Source organism: Schistocerca americana, chromosome 3 (genome assembly GCF_021461395.2).
Source record: "Schistocerca americana isolate TAMUIC-IGC-003095 chromosome 3, iqSchAmer2.1, whole genome shotgun sequence".
Lineage (NCBI taxonomy): Eukaryota > Metazoa > Arthropoda > Insecta > Orthoptera > Acrididae > Schistocerca > Schistocerca americana.
This window is the reverse complement of record NC_060121.1, coordinates 345008951-345023068: the sequence shown is the minus strand read 5'-3', so window position 1 is coordinate 345023068 and position 14118 is coordinate 345008951. Positions and strand designations below refer to the sequence as shown.

At 44.1% G+C, this 14118-nt stretch overlaps 1 protein-coding gene across 2 annotated transcripts in view; it reads left to right on the top strand.

The window, feature by feature from the left end:
* The window catches only part of LOC124605801 (integrin alpha-PS2-like), a 793741-nt gene that overhangs the window by 273545 nt on the left and 506078 nt on the right, over positions 1-14118 (top strand). For both annotated transcript variants that reach the window (XM_047137699.1, XM_047137698.1), the window contains exon 2: positions 11592-11719. In XM_047137699.1, the coding sequence (XP_046993655.1) occupies positions 11592-11719 (128 nt within the window). The remainder of the gene's footprint in view (positions 1-11591; positions 11720-14118) is intronic.

The window sequence follows — 14118 nt, the reverse complement described above, 5'->3', positions numbered from 1 at the left end:
AGTAATCTTTTCTAAATCGTTTTTCTATTTGTTTTGATCTTCTGATGACTTTGTTAGTCGATAAACGACAGCATCATCTGCAAACAACCTAAGACGGCTGCTCAGATTGTCTCCCAAATCGTTTATATAGATAAGGAACAGCAAAGGGCCTATAACACTACCTTGGGGAACGCCAGAGATCACTTCTGTTTTACTCGATGACTGTCCTTCAATTACTGCCACATGTGACCTCTCTGACAGGAAATCACAAATCCAGTCACATAACTGAAACGATATTCCATAAGCACGCAATTTCACTACAAGCCGGTTGTTTGGTACAGTGTCAAAAGCCTTACGGAAATCCAGAAGTATGGAATCGATTTGAAATCCCTTGTCAGTAGCAGTCAGCACTTCAAGTGAATAAAGAACTAGTTTTGTTTCACAGGAACGATGATTTCTAAATCCATGTTGACTGTGTGTCAACAGACAGTTTTCTTCGAGGCACTGTAACAAATCACTTTGCAAGCTGGTGGTGGGTCCATAATGGTGTGGGCTATGTTTACAGTGAATGGATTGGGTCCTGTGGTCCAACTGAACCGATCATTGGCTAGGAATGGTTATCTTCGGCTACTTGGAGAACATTTGCAACCTTTCACGTACTTGTTATTTCTAAACAACGATGGAATTTATAGATGTCAATGAGCTATGTCACCGGGCAATAGTTTTTCGCCATTGTTTTGAACTTCCTGGACACTTCGAGCTAATAACTTGACCACTCAGGTCGCCTGACGCTAATCCCATCGAACTTTAATGGTACGTAATCGAAAGGTCAGTTCGTGCACAAAACCCCGGGCGGCAACAATTTCGCTGTTGTGGGCTGCTATTGTGGCATCATGGCTCAATATTTCTGCCGGGGTTTTCCAGCGACTTGTTGAGTCCATGTCACATCGAGTTGATGCGTTACACCGGACAAAAGGAGATCCGTCACAGTTTTGGGAGGTATCACATGACATTTGTTACCTCAGTGTAATTTTGCTCGACCCAGCGTGTTTCACAGGGGACAGACGACTGAATTATAGGCACACACATTGCATACACACGCACCAGAGTGCCTGCCGCCTCTCAGGGGCATACTTAATACTAATAACAATAATGATAATAAAAAGGCGTCGCCAGGAGTGCTACAGAATGTTTTGTCTGTAACAAAAGTTGTTCCTCATGACGTGATCTATCAACCTTTGGAATTTGATGCATACAAACTGAGGTCATCAGTCCCCTAGAACTTAGAACTACTTAAACCTAACCTAAGGACATCACACATATCTATGCCCGAGGCAGGATTCGAACCTGCGACCGTCGCGGTCGTGCGGTTCCCCTAGAACCGCTCGACCACAGCGGCTGGCTTGCCACAGCTAATATCTATTATGCTGAATAGCGTAGTTACTAATTGCATTAGCTGAAAATAAAGGTGGTGTCTGAGCAGTGTAAGTTGGACACCCTATAAAATTATATCCTTGCCTGGTTTCTTTAGATGAGAATTTTCTGTGATGCTTTAGCATGACTATTAAATGGACTATTCTAAACGAGTTATACTGTCTTTAATTTGCTATGGTAATAAGGTGTGCTGCAGAGACAACACTGCAGTAAGGTAGTCCACTTGTGATACTGTAAAATACATAACTATCAATAAACAAAGGACATATAGGCTATCTTAATTTCTGCTAATGTACACATTTATACAGTATACCTTTGACATTTCGTCGTCGTTGGCGGCGATATGAGATTATATTGTTGAATCAACTTTCCCAGGATCGCCAGTATTCCGTTTTATTATTATTACCGGTTTCGACAGAACTACGCTGTCATCATCCCGTGATAGTGGCTCAAACATTTACGATTTTATATCACAAAAGTGTACACTACCGCAATGTTAGAACGAACCTTACAGCATTATTAGATGATATGCTTTTTACATCGCTGAACGTTACATAGTGACGTTGCGTCAAATTGTGATAAAAAGTGGCAGCAAACATCAGCATGTCACAAATAAAATACCACACAATTAAATCGTACAACATGTTTTTCTGATGTCCCACATTCACTAATCACTTTACACCACATTAGCGACTTAGCTAGTGTAATATTTTCACAGATAAGTAACTATACAACTGTGTACTGCGTTAACCTCTTCATCCCAGAGTAGCACTTACATCGTACCTATTTGTTGGATTTATTCAAATCTCTGTCTTCCTCTGCTTTTCACCCTCCACAGCTCTCTCGAGTATCATGTAGGTTATTCCCTGCTGTTGTAACACATGTCATATCATCCTGTTCCTTATTCCTTTCTTCACCGATTTTGCAGAGAAGTTCCTCATCCGTTATTTTATCGGTCTACCTAATTCTCTGGAGTGTATGGAGGAAACAAAAAGTGTTGTTTCCTCATCCATCTAAGAGATTAACGTTTCCACGGTCTCGAAATAGCGTCACTGCTTCGTGAAAGTGAATACTCGGTTATATCCTTCAGAGTAAGAGTAAATAATCACGCAGGAGAAGGTCGTACAAGTATTTATGGAGAATAGAGAAATGATAGATTTTAATTCAGAAGTAAACTATTTATTGTCCTTATCTCATCTGCAGATTAGAGCTAATGATAAATAGCTCAGATCACTTTATGACTTATTTGTGACAGTTTGCAACTGTGATTGATACAATACACAATTTTAAAAGTTACTCAGTTTCGGCATCTCTCACGACAATATGTAATCCATTATTAGATTTTAATGTATCTATGTTTAGGCCATAAAGTCTCCATCTACATACATAATCAGCAAGCCACCATTCGGTAGGGACCACTACTAGTCATTCATTTCTGCAGTCAGCAAACGGAGAGAGGGCCTAATTTCTCTTGTCTTCATTGTCCTTGGGCGAAATGTGCGTTGGTGGCATTAGAATCGTTCTGCAATCAGCCGCAAAAACCCGTTCTCTAAATTTTCTCAGTTGTGTTTCCCGAATGAACGTCGTCTTCTCTGCAAAGATTCCCATTTATGTTCACGACACATCGCCGCAATACTTGCGTGTTGATCGAATCTACCAGCAACAAATCTAGCAACACGCCTTTGAATTTCTTCGATGTCTTCCTTTAATCTGATCTTGTGGGGAACCCAAACACTCGAGCAGTACTCAAGAAAGGATCGTACCAGTGTTCTATTTCCATACGCGGTCTCCTTTTTAGATGAGCTAAATTTTCCTAGAATTCTCCCAATAAAGGGAAGGCGGCCATTCGCCCTCCTACTTGCTTTTTTCGTTTCTTTTCATGTCGCCTATTTATTTAATCGAAGTGTTTGTGCAAGCAGTACGCCAATAACACTGTAACCGAACATTACCGGATTGCTTTTCCTATTCACCCACATTAACTTACATTTTCCTACATTTAGAGCAAGCTGATATTTCTCACACCAAATAGATAATGTGTCTCCGTACAATCATTCAACGACAACACTTTCCCGTCCACTGCAGCGTCATCAGCAAACAGTCGCATGATTACTACTCACACTCTCTGTGACATCGTTTATGTATACAAGGAAGAAGAGACGTCCTATCACACTTCCCTGACGCACTCCTGACGTCTCTTATGGACGCCGTCCAGCACAACATAGTGGGTTTATCTCTTAAGAAGTCTTCGAGCCACTTACACATCTACGAACCTATTCCGTATGCTCGGACCTTTGTTGACAGTCCGCAATGGGGTATTGTGTCAAACGCTTTCGGAAAGTCTAGAAATATGGAATCCGCATTTTGCCATTCATCCGTGGTTCGCATGATATCAAGTGAGAAAAGGGGATGTTTTGTAAGTCGGTGTTGATCTGTGGACTGTGTGAAACTGCGCGTCTGTTCGTTTACCTTTCATACATACATGAGTCACCAATGCTTTTTCCAGTCGCTTGGGCTCTGAGCTGGGCTAGAGATTCGTAATAAATGCAACCTTTGCAAGGGTTCAGTGCCGAAGAGCACTCTTTTTAAAACCAAACTTGGATTCCATCTGGGCCTGGTGACTTATTCAACTCTTTCAGTTGCTTCACAACGCCAGGGATGGCTACTTATACGTCACCTCTACTGGAGTCTTTGCGACGGTCAAACGATAGCATTTCTGCACGATCCTCCCGCGTGAACGATCTGTGAAAGGCAAAGTTTAAACTTCAGCTTTCCTTTTGTCTCCTGATGCCATACCAGACTGTCCAGATAAATTACTTCAAAAGTACAACCAATAGCGGAAGAACGACCTATGCGACTCATCTGTTGGTTCTTCCATTTCACTTTCACTCCTTGAAATTATCAGGGTTTGCTGAATCTTTTCCGCTTGTTCGTCAAGCGAGGTTGCGCAGCAGTTAAGACACCGATCTCATATTCGGGAAGTCTGGGATTCACTTTCCCGTAAGACAACCTATATTTTTTTCCCGTGATTTCCCTAGGCAAATACCGGGATTGTTCCTTTGGGAAAATACTCGTACATAGTTCATATCCTTCCCCCAACACGAGCTTGTGCTTCGTTTTTAATGAGCACGTCGTCATCATAAAACCTTGGTACAGTTTGTTGACGTTATATACCTTAAAATTGAGTTTTTCGTGACAGATTTGTTGTGTCCAATATTGTCGGTGCATTTGCCACGTTATTATTCTATGAAAATTCTAGCTTTCGACAATATCTATCACTGGTTTGTCAGGAAAGGATCTGACTCTCAAAGAAGTAGCATAGTAACACAGATGTAAATGATGCAGTGGTGCCGACATTACAGTGGCGTCGACCATGAAACACCACACGCGCGATATGTATTTTAATATGGGATACAGCGCTACACGTACTCTCGGCATCGAGTGCCCGCTTTCATGAACTGCAGAAATTTACTAGTTACCAGAACGGTTGGCATGCCGGAGTGGCCGAGTGGTTCTAGGCGCTACAGTCTGCAACCGCGAGACCATCGGTCGCAGGTTCGAATCCTGCTTCGGGCATGGATGTGTGTGATGTCCTTAGGTTAGTTAGGTTTAAGTAGTTCTAAGTTCTAGGGAACTGATGACCTCAGCTGTTAAGTCCCATAGTGCTCAGAGCCATTTGATCTTATTGCGTTTATATTCTAGATTTATGACTGCACTTTGTGGAGAGAGGTGACTCGATTTCATGTGTCCGATGGCCGCTTTGAAAACATACTGTTTATTTCGGCGGGTACCAACATGATTCTCGTCCGATATGTTTGTAGCTCTGTTGAAACCTCCACTTAGAAAAATTTACTAATGATTTTGCTGATAAACCCCTTAAGTTATTTGATTTTCAAACAGCTGAGCAGAACTGAACGTACTTAGACAAGTGTTCAAAAGTCACATATATCAGTTCATGATATCCAATATAAGCGCTGTTAACATCCAAATGCCCAACACTACAATGACGAATATTCCAACAATGCCAACCAGTCACAGACTGCACACAGCACAGCCAGTGATTTTCATACAGAGCGCTACGTGGCGTTACCAACATAAAAACCTAAACAGCCTACTTACACTGTGTATCAGTGTTCAGCAAAACTCTCCTTTGAGCAGGGTAGTTGAAACTGTGCCCGTTGAGATGTCGGTCCTTGTGGGTCTACTTCCGATACTCTGAGAGGCTAAGCCTACTAACTTCGGCTCAGCTAGAAAGAAGAACATCTTTTCTTACCTAATTTCCTTGATGATGGGACGTACGCTGCTCATGATCACATTAATCGTCGCCAATGAACTCGTCGCCGATGGGCTGTTGATGGGAGGAGGAAGGGATGGATGTGATGTGCGTGATAAGGGAATCGGCGGGTTGTCCCTCTACGGAGAGGCAGACGCGGGTAAAGCGGCCCAGAACGGGCGTCTCGGCGGCACTCCTATTCTATTCATAGTCTTGCAGCGGCGCCGCTATACTTAGGAAGGGGTGAGGGCTCCGTCGCCACCCACCGTGCCTGCTGATCGTCACCTGCGTGTCAATTCTTCTCGCTCACTGCTCGTGTAACGACCTTATGTCTAATCTTTTGACCATTGCTGTCTGCCATAACGGGGGTCGATCGACGAGGGTCTGTAACTGGCAGTACTTCATGGGGATGTCCTGCTGGTCTGTTGTTGGAACCACCTTACAATTGGTTTTCGAACCAGCCTCCGTATTTGAGGTCACACACACGGACCTGTGCGACGGTGCATGACTCAGAGGTAGCCTGTTCGATTCCTGATGGTGGAAGTAGTTTTCGCCACCAGTACTTGGCCGCTAAGGTGAGGAAAGGTGGTGGCGTAAAGTTCCTGACTACCAGACTTTGCGCCGCGCGGGATTAGCCGAGCGGTCTGAGGCGCTGCAGTCATGGACTGTGCTGCTGATCCCGGCGGAGGTTCGAGTCCCCCCTCGGGCATGGGTGTGTGTGTTTGTCCTTATGATAATTTAGGTTAAGTAGTGTGTAAGCTTAGGGACTGATGACCTTAGCATTTAAGTCCCATAAGATTTCACACACATTTGACATTTTTGACCAGACTTTGCGCTAGTACCCAGGATTAGATGCGAAACCTCTCTGCAGCGTATCTTGGAGACAGGACACGTTACTGTTGATGATATTCCGTCTGTTGTTCCCCTTCGTGTCGTTTGAGAGGAGTAGGTTACGTGTCAGAACAGGGTTGCCGCACAATATACTTTTTTGCGTGTAGTTAGACCATCACGTCGGATAGATCGGCAGCCCGGTGCAAGTGTTTTTAGTTGACGCCACTTCGGTGACTTGCGCGGCTATGAGGATGAAATGATAATGAAGACAACACAGCACCCAGTCCACGATAGGAGAAAACCTCCGATCCGGCCGGGAATCGAATCTGGGCCGTTCGCACGGCATTCTCTCACGCTGACCACTCAGCTCTGGAGGCGGTCACTAAACACAATAATGTCACACAAGTTGCGACATTGTCGCAAATAAAACAGTGACCCGTATATAATTAACTTTCCTTTAATTTACGTCTATGGTCACAAACTTTTTGTTTCTGACTATAGACGTAAATTAAAGGAAACAAAAATGTCATTTACAACAGATAAATCTAAGACACTAGTTTTATGCACCGCAAGGGAGGAAGGAAATCCTTCCGGATTAGCCGGTGAAAAAAGCGCTCGGGATCTTCCAGTCAACAACGCTATACTACTCCATCTGTTCCGTACTGTTTTCATTTGCATCTGACAACTGCAATTACACTAATATATAGTAGTACAATGATCAATAAAGAGGTTAAGCTTTTAACAATATCACATAGTGCCATGGTGCATCCGATAATGAAAAAAGAAGTGTAAGGGTACACAAAGCATTTAATAGCTGATAACAAATCATTACAACATTTGTAGTAACTAGCAATAAATACAATTATTTTGTAAAATGGTTCAAATGGCTCAGAGCACTACGGGACTTAACTTCTGAGGTCATCAGTCCCCTAGAACTTAGAACTACTTAAACCAAACTAACCTAAGCACACCACACACATTCATGCCCGAGGCAGGATTCGAACCTACGACCGTAGCGGTCGCGCGGTTCCAGACTGTAGCGCCTAGAACCGCTCGGCCACTCCGGCCGGCTATTTTATAAAACCGAGGGAAAATTGTAAAGAAGTTGTTGTGAAATGAAACTGCCACGTAACCTTATGATTACACTGTTTCCCGTCAGGTAAAGTTTGAACCCATGCGTAGGTATGACCCAGTCATCTGACAGGCCATGGTAAAGAATATTTTCATGGAAATAGTTATTTATACAAAATTACATGTTTATTTAGTAAGCTGTTGCGTTTTCTTGGTGAGAGGATAGAGGCGATTTTCGTACTAGTCTCCTGCACAAAGTGACTTGCTGACTTGCTCTTAAGTTGGTACCCAGTTTCGCTGCTGCAACCGTGTTTAATTATTTGGGCTGATGCGAGAAATGTTACAGTATGCATCGTCGCAGAACACGATCAGCTAGCTAGCTCGGTTCAAGTTTCAGACAGGGCACAGTCTTGCTTCGATAAACAGCACTGTGCAAAATGAGCTTAAGTGTCGGTGACATATCGTACGTAAATTGGCGTCTCGCTCCGTCAGAAAGTCCACCCCTGTTCAGCGACACAACAGCAATAATCAAGAGATTTCCGCGTTTCTGCAACAGAGTAATTAGTCGAAACTGACAAAGTTCTCAACCGACTGTCGTTTACATTTGCATCCAGGTACGAAACCTGCTTTTCGGTAGCGGTGTCTGGCCCTGGCGAACGTCCACTGCCTTGGTGGCACGCAGGACCTCAGTTCGACACTCGTCCCACCAATGCTGCGGCTGGACAGCGCGGCAGGCGGTCCTATTAGGATGAAGAATGAGCGGAAGCCCACACTACACCGGACACCATGTTGATAACTCGCCGATACGATGGCCAGCCTGTCCGGCCGACCAGTATTTAGACGCGCCAAAGTGCGTTTGTCTTGTGTGGACGCCGCAAATGCCACGTACGGTACGTGTCTGAGCACTCCTAGTTTCGATAACTCACTGGGCCGGCCGCTGTGGCCGCGCGGCTCTAGGCGCTTCAGTCCGGAACCGCGCTGCTGCTACGGTCGCAGGTTCGAATCCTGCCTCGGACATGGATGTGTGTGATGTCCTTACGTTAGTTAGGTTTAAGTAGTTCTAAGTCAAGAGGACTGATGGCCTCAGATGTTAAGTCCCATAGTTCTCAGAGCCATTGGCCATTGGATAACTCACTGGTCGCGGATCAACAGGTGCGCTGCCGCATCTGGACGGGCGCCGTGTCGCAATGCTACACTAGCGTATTATGGAAAGTGGCTGTGTTGCTGCTACGAACCCTTTCGCCGTTGGCTCGCACCTTTACAAATCGAAGAACGTTACCTACACATTTAAGTAACGCCCTTTTGAATGACAAAATTGAAAACCGGAACGACACACGCTACAAAGGCGTATTGCTTGCAACAATAACGCGATTGAATAAAACGTTCTCGGATTTCCAGGCGCGTCAATTCGAATAAAATCCTCAAGCTTTCGTTGGCCATCTCCGCCATCGTCGTCAGGAGTTGACTGACTGCCAGGGCTGCTACGGTTTCTCGCTTATATAGACATGATGACATCATCAGCGTATCATTCCACTTCAAATCGTTCCGTACGCTTACTCCCAGATATTTTACAGAAGTAACTGCTACCAGTGTTTGTTCCGCTATCATATAATCATACAATAAAGGATCCTTCTTTCTATGTATTCGCAGTGCATTACAATTGTCTGCGTTAAGGGTCAGTTGCCAGTCCCTGCACTGAGTGCCTGTCCGCTGCAGATCTTCCTGCATTTCGCTGCAATTTTCTAATGCTGCAACTTTTTTGTATACTACAGCATCATCCGCGAAAAGCCGCATGGAACTTTCGGTACTATCTACTAGGTCATTTATATGTATTGTGAAAAGCAATGGTCCCATAACACTCCCCTGTGGTACGCCAGAGGTTACTTTAACGTCTGTAGACGTCTCTCCATTGTGAACAACATTTTGTGTTCTGTTTGCTAAAAACTCTTCAATCCAGCCACACAGCTGGTCTGATATTCCGTAGGCTCTTACTTTGTTTATCAGGCGACAGTGCGGAACTGCATCGAACGCCTTCCGGAAGTGAAGGAAAATGGCATCTACCTGGGAGCCTTCATCTAATATTTTCTGGGTCTCATGTATAAATAAAGTGAGTTGGGCCTCACACGATCGCTGTTTCCGGAATCCATGTTGATTCCTACAGAGTAGATTCTGGGTTTGCAGAAATAGTATGATACTCGAGAGACTCATGACGCTTCCCTGAAATTTATAAGTCAGGCGAAAATAAAGTGCTAGTTCTGTTGCACTTTCAGACAGTAACCAAAGCAGAATGATCACCATCCAAGTTTGGGGGTGGAGAGCCTCTACTTAACATTTGCGAAAAGTATGAGCGTATGCTTCAGTTTAGAACGGCGCTTCCCCTCCAACGCTCGCCATTTGCCTTACAGCGCGCTCACGGCCTGTCCGCTACCGCTAACCCACGTCTACTGTGCCGACCCCACATCTACCGGCCACGTTATTGCGTGCGCACTCTACAACGCTGCTCTGCGCTTGCAAACCTCAGGAACCTCCGATTCGGAGACGATATTGGACGGTGGCCAAGGCGAAGTACCAGCTCGATGGTGCTGGCGTGTAATAACACGGCACAGGAGCGGCGGCCGTTCTCCTGGTGGCTCTCCAGCAGCTGTCAGGGAGCAGGAAGCCAGCAGCGGCTGGGGTCTCTATCTGGCCGTAGGAGCTGCGGCTATCGCGCCACGTCGCCGGCAGTGTCCATTAGCGCGGCCCGGGCGCCCAGATAACCCGCTCCTCGCCTCTCGGGGCCCTAGCCTAGGCTCCACACGGCCTCTCAGCGGCACCACTTGTTCTGAGGGTCCGGGCAGCTGCCGTGATCAACAAAACAAGCCGACGACCCCTACCGGAACGATGAAACGTCTGCTTATAACATATCAGCCCTGGCCGCGCCTGTGTGCCATTCCTACGGCAACAGTGTATGCCATGGCCTCACACTTATTAAAATGTCTCAAGCTATTAAGCCGTTATCAGATGAATTTCTTGGAGAAATCCAACGTTTTGTCCCTATTTACAGAAGACATTAAGGAAGGGGTGTTGTAGTTAGTTAGTTGGTTACATGTTCCATATATCATTGGAAATGATGTGGAATGACTGGGTTCGCAGGATGTGTATACATGATTAGTGGTGACAGTAGTGAACTTATTTTTTAGTTCTAATTATGCATTTAGTACTAGAGGGAGCTGTAGAGGGGAACAAACCGTAGAGGAAGACAGAGATTGGAATACATTCAGCAAATAATTGAGGACGTAGATTTCAAGTGCTACTGTGAGATAAAGAGGTTGGCACAGGAGAGGAATTCGTGGCGGGCTGCATCAAACCTATCAGAAGGCCGATGACTCAGAAAATAAATAAAAACCATACGTCCACACTTACAATTAAAATTAAGGCTAATAGTTTTAAATAAAGTTCAGTGCACTCTCCAGCACAGTTTCCATGTAATTTATGTTACGATGTGGCAACAGCGACAGATTCGTGGTTTTATTATCTGATGTCAATTTCTTATATTCACTCAATATGATGCTGTGATTGCCTTTAAGAAAGTGTTCAGTTGTTAAAGAATTTTATCAGTGTCTGGAGGCGGTAGTCATGACGTTTTTCAAAAACTTACGAGCTGTGGGACCTCAAATAGTTCAAATGGCTCTGAGCACTATGGGACTCAACTTCTGAGGTCATCACTCCCCTAGAACTTAGAACTACTTAAACCTAACTAACCTAAGGACATCACACACATCCATGCCCGAGGCAGGATCCGAACATGCGACCGTAGCGGTCGCGCGGTTCCAGACTTCGGCCACCTCGGCCGGCGTGGGACCTCACCTCTTGGAAATATACTGGAACGTTTTTGCTTCTATTAGCCTATCGTTTCACCCGCATCGGTTTTGGCTTTTAATTACGACACACCCTGTATATGTGCAGAATTGGCAGCAGCGCCTCGCAGCGTGCAGCACACTGTAGCTGGTCGCCCGCCTTGTTGCAGGGTGCTGGTCGGCGCGCCCAAGGCGGACACGTCGCAGTTCCAGCTCGGTGTGACGGAGGGCGGCGCCGTCTTCCGCTGCGACGTTCGCTCCGACGGCTACTGCCAGCCACTGCCCTTCGACAGGCACGGTACGTACTCTTCACCTACCAGCTCCTCTACTTCGCGTCAGCCTATATCGACCGGCATCAGTGTTCGTGATCGCCACCTAACGTTACAAAGTGTTCTGGGCGTGAAGCCTGGTATCAGACCGCCCACAGAATCGTCATTGCACCACAGATCGGATGCTGAAGGATAAAGACTAAAAGTTCAGATTAGTTGTGTCTTTTTCCGCAGGTTTACAGTGAGGAGAATCTCAAGGATATAGGACATGTCATAAAACAAGAATGCATATTACATATTGTAAGTTACCTACCTTTCTTTTTAAATTTGAAGTACATGCTAATATGCACCCTGAAACATACCTTGAAAAAATGACCTACATATAGTTGAAACCAAAGAAACGATATTACAACAATATCTGACTGCACTTTTACATAGGATAAGTACGAGTTACTTTACGCAACGACATAAAATGAATATTTGAATACTAACTTGTAATAAGTCCATAATCTTGTTTGAATAATGTGTAAGTAACCAAACTTCGAGGCAAGTTAGGTGCAGTTAGCATACATGGCTCGATCTATTAATCTAATCTTTTCACTTTATAAATCTGAAATCTAAAGACAAGTAGCAATCACATCGTACATAAAGTGATGTACCACGCGTTTCCTCTCCATCTCCAGATGTTCACTTATCTTCTAGCCTGAAAAGCATCAAAGAAATGGCCGAATCGTACAGCTGACTGAAGTTTTAGGATACCTGTGTGCTGACTATAGCAGTGCTACACGAAGATGTGTGTCCCTGCAGAAGGCAGAAAGTCTGTAATGTTACTTGTGATAACTCGATGAACGTTACTATCACTATCGTGAAAATAAAAGATTCAATAAACAGTGGCACGAGATTACGAATAAACCGCATAAACTTCGATTCAAGTGATTACTATTTCATCTAAGGCTACAATAAACCGCTGAATCGATTGTGCTTCAAACACACGTTGTAATACATCAACACGAAAAGGAAGAATTCCATATGCGTTAGTAAGTGGTTGAAAACATCTTATTAGACGAAGTTCTGATTATTTCAGAGGCCCTAGTATTTAGATGGATTAATGAAAACCCGATGCTGCACCACGCCTCAAAAACTGACCACCTCACCGAACCACGAACGTTAAGTTTGTACATAGGCGAATTCACACGTAAAACCTAGAAATGGTGCAAGTACTGTTACGCCAAGCTGCGTGAAGCGAGGCAGAATCTCGAAAAACTTCCGTAACACGAAATGTAAGAATGATCAACAGAAAGTGACTTCAGTTCGACTCAATACATAGTTAGGTTTAAGTAGTTCTAAGTTCTAGGGGACTGATGACCTGATGTTAAGTCCCATAGTGCTCAGAGCCATTTGAACCATTTCTTTGGTGAATGGTTAACTAGAAAGCGACCTGCAAACAGAAACTTGGTCAGCCAATGTGGAACTCTACAGTCTACTGTATGTTCCGTGTGTCACAAAACTTTGCTGGCTTGCTATTCACGTTAATTAAAATTGGGAAAATTTAATATAAGAACTGAATTAATCACTGAATTGGTAAGTTCCAAATGAACAGACAGAATGAGCATGTATGAGCAGTTTAAGTACACATGATAAACGAAATAATTCAAAGGAAGCAGAAGCTTAATCTTCAAGAAAAAAAGATAATCAGACAAAAATCAGAAAATATAAGCCCTCCTTTTTGGCCTTCAGAAACGCTACGTCGGATGTGTTAAAATAATTTGACAAACGGGGAGGTGTCTGTTTGAGAAACAGTCATCACAGTTTAACACAATGTACCGAAATGAAAAATCATATTAAAATTAACAAAGTAAATTCAAAACTATGAAATTGTCATTGCCTGTTATTTAATTATTTAAAGCACTTATGCTATTATTAATGGTTCAAATGGCTCTAAGCACTATGAGACTTAACTGCTGTGGTCATCAGTCCCCTAGAACTTAGAACTACTTAAACCTAACTAACCTAAGGACATCACACACACCCATGCCCGAGGCAGGATTCGAACCTGCGACCGTAGCGGTCGCGCGGTTCCAGACTGTAGCGCGTATAACCGCTCGGCCACCCCGTTATGCTATTATTATACTACGTGCTGAGGTCCACTGCGGTGATAAATAAAAAGAAATTCTTAGACGCGCGTTGGAAAAGTTCACACAATTATACACGATTCACACATAACAGAGGTAAAAAGAATTTTGCCCGTCACAGTAAGTCTAAGGTTCAGATTTTCATCCCTATCGCTAAGTTGAATTATTGTGAATATGAATACTATGGAACATTTTTCGGCAAAGAAAGTTATCTGAATCATCTTTCACATGCAACTAATGTACGCTGGCGTGAAACACCCTGAAATGCCATGAATGTTCTACAACAAGGCAAAATT